This window comes from Abramis brama (assembly GCF_963993115.1).
Source record: "Abramis brama genome assembly, chromosome: 15".
NCBI classification, from domain to species: domain Eukaryota; kingdom Metazoa; phylum Chordata; class Actinopteri; order Cypriniformes; family Leuciscidae; genus Abramis; species Abramis brama.
In genome coordinates this window covers 9,630,527-9,639,403 of record NC_139977.1, presented here as the reverse complement: position 1 = coordinate 9,639,403, position 8,877 = coordinate 9,630,527, and the positions used below count along the sequence as shown (strand labels likewise).

The window sequence follows — 8,877 nt, the reverse complement described above, 5'->3', positions numbered from 1 at the left end:
CCAAAAGGACGACCGGCTAGACAAGCGGTCACTAACCCAAATGCTTAAGGTCTCCATAGGTGACAGCAGGCAGGAAATTCAACACAATATTTTATACAGTGATATTTTTTTTATTATTTAAAGGTGCTGTATGTAACTTTTTCACTCTTCTAAAGCATAAACATACCATAATATGTTTGCATATATTGAGGAAACATGCTAAGTTCACATACTCGTTTCTCTGAAAAACACTTCTACAGCCAGTTATTTTACTTTGAAATGTGCGTTTCCAGGTTGGAATGTTTGTTATTGTTTTGGTCTGTGATACTCCACGTTGCCAATTTGCATTGTCCTTCCTGTTGTGTGTGCTCAAACTGGCAACCCTTGTGAGTGCCGTCCAGTCTGAGGAGCAGGTGGCGGGAAAAACCACAATCACCGATATTTTGAATTCGACTACAGTACTTATTTCGACCACTAGTTGTCATTCTTACTTACTGCACCTTTAAAGCTGACATATACTGTGCTAATATTTTATGGTCAGCATAGTATGTTGTGCTGTTTACAGCTAGATCATTTTAATGAATTTCAATTCAGAAATGATATACATTATAGATAGACATTATATACATTATATTGTCTACTCCGCTCCTTCTGCATGGAACTTTTTGCAAAAAGACTTGAAATTATCTGAACTTATTTCCTTAAATGCTTTTAAGTCCAGATTGAGAGAACCTGAAATGACCTGTTTAAATTGTAAATGTTTTTAATTATTTGTATTGTATAACTTTTATAAATGTAATTGACTGTGTTTTTGCTGCCTCTTGGCCAGGACTCCCTTGAAAAAGAGGTTTTTAACCTCAATGGGACTTTCCTGGTTAAATAAAGGTTAAATAAATTTAAAAAAAATGTATATAGAATATAAATACAATTTAGATAGAATGTCATATAGTCGACACAATTAAAGGATTTATTTATAATCACTTGCAGGAACACCATGCAGCTAAGTTACAATAAAAATATTCAACTATCAGCTGAGCTCTATGCTAGGCCTATACATCAGTCAAGCTCTATGATGTTTGGTTGTAATGCAATATAGCATTTTTTTTAAGTTAATGTGCACAACCTTGCAGACAATTTCCATAAGTTTTACAATCATAACTGTTGCAGTTGTCACCACTTATTTTATATGGGAAAGCAATCCTTCAGACACAAAACCAGCAAGTGTGGTTTGTAAAAGCTGAACTTAAATGAGTGGATTGTTTTTGTGATCATGTATGACATTTACAATTGACTAAATCTTTCCAATGCAACCATTTCTTAGCTGAAATGTAAAACTGTTTGTTCAACTTTCCATATTTCTCTGTCATTAACAGTTGTTCATTTACAATTGCTCTGTCATATATCTCTGCAGAGTACTCATCATTTTCAGATAGATCACAGACTGGGAGCATTTTTTGTCGAGAACATCCCAACAAAACAAGACCTTCCAGCTTTTGTGCCTTAGCAACAAGAGGATAAACACCTAGCCAGTCATTGACAAGTTTGTTCACCTATTTGAGACATCAGCACTAGTCGTTGTTTAAGTAGTTTGGGAATTTACTGAAGTATGCTGAATTGGCATGCAATTTGAGATGGAATATAATTTGTTATACCAAAGAGGTCCATATACATCTTGACAGAGAAGGGCAAGTGTGTGAGTTGATGGACATTGAAGGAGATTTGGCACGAGCCATATGTCGTTGGTATCTCCTTCACAAACTTTGTTATCTTGGATGTTGCTGCTGCCAAATCACTTTCTGTGACAGTGTGTTTCGGAAAGCAAAACATGGCAGTGACCAGAAGTAGCCAATGTTTAAAACATTTTGTTGGAAGAATCTTGTACAGCTTCTGCATTCTGCAGCCTTTCAGCTTTGCGCTTCTTTCACAGTCCATGGTTTTCTATATATCAGATGGAAGTTTGATGGTAAGCAGCCTTTGATCAACAAGCTTATGTGATGTCCCAATGTACCATGGGCTGTCATGGTACTTGCTACTGAACTTTGCCACTGTTTCCCCTTCATTTAAGCAATGGTCACATCCACATGCATCATTGAACTGATGTATACCTTGAAGCACACATCGGGCTACTGCGTCACATGAGCATATGATAGGGAAAACTTTAGATACCACAGTTGTTTTCGTATGTGGGTGCCTCCATTCCAGACCTTGTGAATTGATTTTTTAGAATCTCATCCACAAATTGCTTAAGGTAAGTGGAAAGGTCAGGTTTAACACCCCCAAACCAGACACCATTGGAATGCCATCACAGTTCCATTGTAGTGATATGTCATTAGCTGTGAAATTAGGGAGTGTTTGATACATTTATACATTTGATACACTAGTCAGCTGTAGCAAATTAGCTCTATGAAATATTAATAATCAATAATAACTGGTTATATTCGATTATGAATATATGGATCAGTTAATATAATTAACTTACTGTCGTAAATTAATATTACAATCAATTAACCTGTTCGTCCCGTGAACACTCAGGATTAATTGTTTATTAACTCTAAGAAATGTACATTTCCGGGGCATGGGAAATGTCTTTCTTAATTTACAGTACTACTAAGAGCAGTAGCAAAAATCTAAATGATTAGTGACTCCAGTTATGAGCTTGAGACACGGACAACTATGTGTGACATGAACAAGATTTTATTAACTAGTCTAAACACTTAAACTACTCTAACATACACAAACATACATGCATACATTTTACCAAGGGAAAGAGAGCTGAAGCAGAATACAGGAAAGCAAGAAGTTATAGCATTGTTTGAAATTCAGCAGATCAACAGCCTTAAGCAAACCATCAGTTTAGTTCTAACGCGCCCTTCTTTAAAAGGGGTCAGGATACTTAATGTATCAAATAATGAGACTAAGTTTGATACTTGCATGTCTCGCCCATTTGAATTAAACTGTCCTGATGCAATCTGTTGAGGCTCCAGTTGTTCTTTGCTGATGTGGTCTTGATGAGAGAGAACCAGTGGTTTCCAGAGTATCTTTGGTGAATGGAAAGACAAGGCCGCAGCCTGGCACAAGCTTGGTGGGTCCTTAGAAACTTCTAGTTCAGCATCTTCTTCACGTCAGCATTCCAGTACAGGAGTAAGAGAGAGAGAGCTAAAAGCTGATCTTGAGTTTTTAAAGTGTGAAGAAGTAACACCTTCTGGAGGTGCAAGAGCCAATGAGAGGATTTGCCTTTGGAGGTAAATTCTTTTACGACCATTGTCTTTGAACATGTAATCTGATTGGATGTTTAACACAAGAATCTTTAAGATGCTTATAATACTAATGCGTCACAAAGTTAGCAAAATGTAATGTAGATTTACAAATTGGAGACGAAGATTGGATTTTTTAGAGACCAAACATGCCACACTTATGATTTTAGTTGACCATAATATGCAAAGTCTGAAACATTAACCCAATAGAGTTTACAAGAATACAAAAGCCAAACCACATAAAAGAAAATCATGAGATGGGAAAATTAGATACATGTTTACACATTTCTCAAGTGGTTATATATAGAATATATAGGATTACAGGGTTCATTTCTCCTCCTCTGCCAGAATTTAAGTGAGATTCACAGCTTTCTGGACATTCCGTTGGATCGTAAAACTCTTATCAGTCTCAGAGTGTCCTGTAACAAGACACCATGTCCTGCCAGTGTGTTAGCTTCATTTGGGATGTTAGTTTTTTGGGGGGGTTTCAAAGGCCTTAGTTGGGAGAGTGAGTTTGCTGGATTATTCATTAAATAAATGAATAATTTGTGTGTGTCTGATTGGTCCAGACGCTACACAGTTGTCATAATATTTCACTTTTTAAGGGAGGCCATTTGGCCCTCACACGTTTAATTAAATAAATACACATGATGGGTTTTCAGGGGGTTTTTTTTATTTATTTTTTTATACTGTACAAAAAAAAGTGTATATTCTGTCTCTTAACCCCAACCTTACCCCTAAACCTACCAAATCACAGAAGATTTTCTGCATTTTTACATTTTCAAAAAACATCACAAAGACAAGGATTTTGGATATTGCCATCTTTGTGGAGACATTTTGTCCTCAAAACGTAGGGTGTAAGATGTGCACACAAAATTGTGGACATGAATAAATGAGTGAGTGTATGAATGAATGAATAAATAAATACAGGCATCTAGTGGCTACACCATAGTTTTACAGATGATTTTCTTTATTTCCATCATATGCCACCAGTAGATTTAAAAAAAATATATATATATAGAATTAAATGGTCCATAATTTAGATATTTATAATATTGTTTAGTAACATGTTATTTTATCCAAATGTCCAAATATTAAAGAAACATTACTGAAATGAAATGTAGAACATTCTTTTAATAAAAATAAAATATTTATACGATTATAATCTCGGGTCTGTTTTGACCGTAAACAACACAAGTGTGGCTACAGTATAAATGAACATTACTAGAGGGTTAAAAACTTTCTTTACAACAAAAACAAAAAATCATATCAATAAAGGTATTGTATTAGATGTACAATGTCAATAGATATGAAAAATAATTTGCATTATTGATGTATTAAATGCACTAATTAATTATTTCAAATATATTAAACTGAAATACTTATCTATACACAGCTTCAAGCTGTAAAAATAGGCTACCTTTTGTAAGGGGCTCGTTGTTTCGCATTCATTTCAAGTTCTTGTTTAGCGGAATCATTTATGGTCTCTGTTTTGCAAAGATTAAATATGTAGCCTATATAACGTACTGCATATGTAAATAATAATAATATACAATTTTGGCGTTCTCAAATCAACATAATAAAAGCTGAACGGAAAATAATTTGTATATTCATACAAAGAACGCCGCCCACAACTCACATGGTAGGCATAAACCATTGCAACAAACATTCAATTGCGCATGCACATCCCCTTGCTCAAACTCATGAGTCTCATGAGGACAGGTGGAGTGATGGAGGGTCTCATGAGGACAGGTGGAGTGATGGAGGGTCTCATGAGGACAGGTGGAGTGATGGAGGGTCTCATGAGGACAGGTGGAGTGATGGAGGGTCTCATGAGGACAGGAAGAGAGATGGAGGGTCTCATGAGGACAGGTGGAGTGATGGAGGGTCTCGTAAGGGCAGGTGGAGTGATGGAGGGTCTTGTAAGGGCAGGTGGAGTGATGGAGGGTCTCATGAGGACAGGTGGAGTGATGGAGGGTCTCGTAAGGGCAGGTGGAGTGATGGAGGGTCTCATGAGGACAGGTGGAGTGATGGAGGGTCTCATGAGGAAAGGTGAAGTTATGGAGGATCTCATGAGGACAGGTAGAGAGATGGAGGGTCTTATAAGGACAGGTGGCGAGATGGAGGGTCTCATGAGGACAGGTGGAGTGATGGAGGACCTCATGAGGACAGGTAGAGAGATGGAGGGTCTCATAAGGACAGGTGGCGAGATGGAGGGTCTCATGAGGACAGGTGGAGTGATGGAGGGTCTCATGAGGACAGGTGGAGTGATGGAGGGTCTCATGAGGACAGGTGGAGTGATGGAGGATCTCATGAGGACAGGTGGAATGATGGAGGGTCTCATGAGGACAGGTGGAGTGATGGAGGGTCTCATGAGGACAGGTGGAGTGATGGAGGATCTCATGAGGACAGGTAGAGAGATGGAGGGTCTCATGAGGACAGGTGGCGAGATGGAGGGTCTCATGAGGACAGGTGGAGTGATGGAGGGTCTCATGAGGACAGGTGGAGTGATGGAGGATCTCATGAGGACAGGTGGAATGATGGAGGGTCTCATAAGGACAGGTGGCGAGATGGAGGGTCTCATCCATGGCACCATTTCCAGGATTCAGCTCTGGGCTCTCCATCCTCAGTGCTCACATCAGTCTGCAGACACTTCAGATCCAAAAATGCATGATACAAACATAATACAAAAGCAGTCATTTTAACAGCACAATGTCATTTGATTTGTGTATTAGAAGTAACTAAATTATCTTACTTTATATTTCAGTAAGATCCCTAAAATATTTTTTTTTCTCCCACAAATGCCGCCGTCATCTTTCCTTGCAGGTCCTGCTCCACCACAAAAGCTCTGCAGCAAATGCACAGAAATCAAGAATCAGAAAAGTGCTGTAATATCTCTGTTTGAAATTACAATATTTAAAATAAACTACAACTTAATAGATTTTGTTATTCATTTCTGTAGTATACTCACTCAAAGCCTTTGATGGCAGCATTCAGCTTCATGAGTCATTTTCTACTGGATAAACACACGTGTTTACATCCAGACAAGATTCACGTTACCTCTGTGATTTATGAGCTCAATACTACATTTACATGTTGAGAATGTTGCTGATGTGTTAACACTTTTTATCCAACATAAATGTACCTCAATTTATCAACAGTACTAATGGACACATACAATAGATAACTTATGTTTAGTTACTTTATAGATTTGCTTATTTACCTTACAGCTCATTTATCTAATGTAAGCAGTGTTGACAACAGTGAATTCTCTTACATAATAGCACACATTCATCACTCAGATGTCTATTTCATGTTGTGATGTGCTCATCTGCAATACTTATAGAATATTTTCCTGTCAGATGTAAATACACGTTTAAAATAAGCTTTTTAAGTCTTTAAGATGTATATGGTTTATGTAAATCCACTTTGGAGATGTATGTGTGCTTACTTGAACTCCCCTGTTAGCTATACATAATAAAACGTTTTTTTTACAGCAAAATCACAACTATACTATACTGTCTAGCGTCTTTACACCAACAATTCAACAGTTTACTCTACAGTAGCTCAACACGTACGATTTTAACAAAAGGAACCGTATTTACTCACATTTGAAAACACCAGCGTCGCTGATCTCTGTGATGTTTGATTATGACGTATCCTCTCCCATGGCCTCCTGGGATAGAAAAGTATCCATCGATGAGTGCTTCAGAATCTGGGCAGAAGCAGTAGACCATCCTTTTATGAATCCTGATGTTTCAGACATACTACTTTCACGTACTGTTTTCTCCTACAATATAGTAAGTAAGTAGGCATATTCGAACACACTATAATATATGCACATCCAAATCTCGCGAGAATTCTCACGTCACCCAGGTAATTCTCACCTACTCTTTTATGAATGCTAAGGATTCATACATATTCTCTTGCCTACTGCTTTTTCCCTACTATACAGTTGGGAAGTATGTGGTTTCGAACGCAGCCAGCATCTTCTCAACACGTACACAACACCAGCTACAACATTTGAGGGTGGGTCAAAGAAGATGTTGTTATCGGGCAGCCAATGATGACCATATGCAGGTATTATGCAAATGAGTTACCCAGTGACGTGTAGCCATAACAAAGTGGCATTCGAATTTCTGACAGCTTGTCTTGATTCTTTCTTTTGAGAGACAATAACTTTATTTATCATGCACTTTTATCTTCACAACTTTAAAGATCGTTTACATTCACAGACAGCTATATTACAAACTGCAATAACGGTAATATTCATATTACAGCGGTTCTAAAAAGAGAAGGGCAATGCTTGACCAAACTGTCACCAGATTTAAACTTAATTCATTTTTGGTAAATTAACCTCTTAGATTAAATCACTGTTGAAACAATCTGAATGTCAAATCATTTGTAAGTGAAATATTTGTAAATCATGTGTGTGAATGTGAACTTTGCACAATTCAATTCACATTTATTTGTAGTTGGCTTTTCACAATACATATCGTTTCAAAACAGCTTTACTGAAAATGCATGTCTATATTACAATTTAGAGTGATGTGTTCTCAGGTTATGCATTTTCCCAAGTTATGCATTTTAGAAATGTATATACAAATCACACAGCTAGCTAATAATGTATTAATTTAAGGCAGAAACAATGAGCTCATTGAACTACTAAATACATGTTTGTTAACAAATGATTGGGATATATAGAAAAAATTAGCATTGGTGCATGTTGATTCAAAGCTGGTGTAATATCTTCACAGGTATTGTGGCATCTGAAGTCTTTATAAGAGTTTGGTTCCAAACTGGAGCTGACGTACTCTTTAGTAAACTCGGGATGGGCATCCCAAGATAAAACATAAAAGCAAAAGAAAAGAAATTAAACAACTTTAGGAAATGGGCAACTTTGGGCTCACTTAGACAACTTTGGGCAATGCTTTTTCTCATGAGTCCGTTGATGAGATGATCGAGTGAATCTCTTCCCACACGAAGTACACTGGTACGGCTTCTCTCCAGTATGAACTCTCTCATGATCTTTCATGTCTCCTGACCGAGCGAAACTCTTTCCACAGTTTGAGCACTTGTACGGTCTCTCTCCAGTATGAATTCTCTGGTGTAATTTTAAATGTGTTGTTGTAGCAAAGCTCTTCCCACATTCAAAGCACACATAAGGTCTCACACCAGTATGAATACGCTCATGCACTTTTAAATACTTCAGTAGTGAAAAACTCTTTGCACAAAAAGAACAAACGTGAGGTTTCACAGCAGCATGAATTTTAAGGTGTCTCCTTAAGATTGATTCCACAACAAATGTTTTATCACACTGATCACAGCTGAATGATCTCACTCCAGAGTGAGAGCGCAGATGATTTTTGAGAACTCTTTTGCAACTGAAACTTTTTGCACATTGAGAACATGTGAACGGTCTTTCTCCGGTGTGAATTCTCATGTGTCTGTTAAGGTCTGATTTATGTAAGAAAGTCTTTCCACACTGAATGCATGTGAACAGTTTTTCTCCAGTGTGAGATTTCATGTGTTTCTTAAGGTCTGTGTTATGCACGTAAAACATTCCACACTCAGAGCAGGTGAAAAATCCTTTGAGTCCAGATTTCCCAGCTGGTTTTTGTGTGAAATTCTCTTCAGTCTTTGA

General features: G+C 37.4%; 1 protein-coding gene across 1 annotated transcript; it reads right to left on the bottom strand.

The window, feature by feature from the left end:
• Positions 1-3,906: 3,906 nt before the first annotated feature.
• Positions 3,907-6,571, bottom strand: LOC311097385 (uncharacterized protein). The gene is made up of 3 exons (XM_084137009.1): positions 6,205-6,571; positions 5,989-6,081; positions 3,907-5,885 (listed from the first exon to the last, which is right to left on the bottom strand). Exon 3 carries the CDS (start codon positions 5,827-5,829, stop codon positions 4,903-4,905), a length of 927 nt encoding a protein of 308 aa, XP_083993135.1. The 5' UTR covers positions 5,830-5,885; positions 5,989-6,081; positions 6,205-6,571; the 3' UTR covers positions 3,907-4,902.
• Between the last annotated feature and the right edge of the window lie 2,306 nt (positions 6,572-8,877).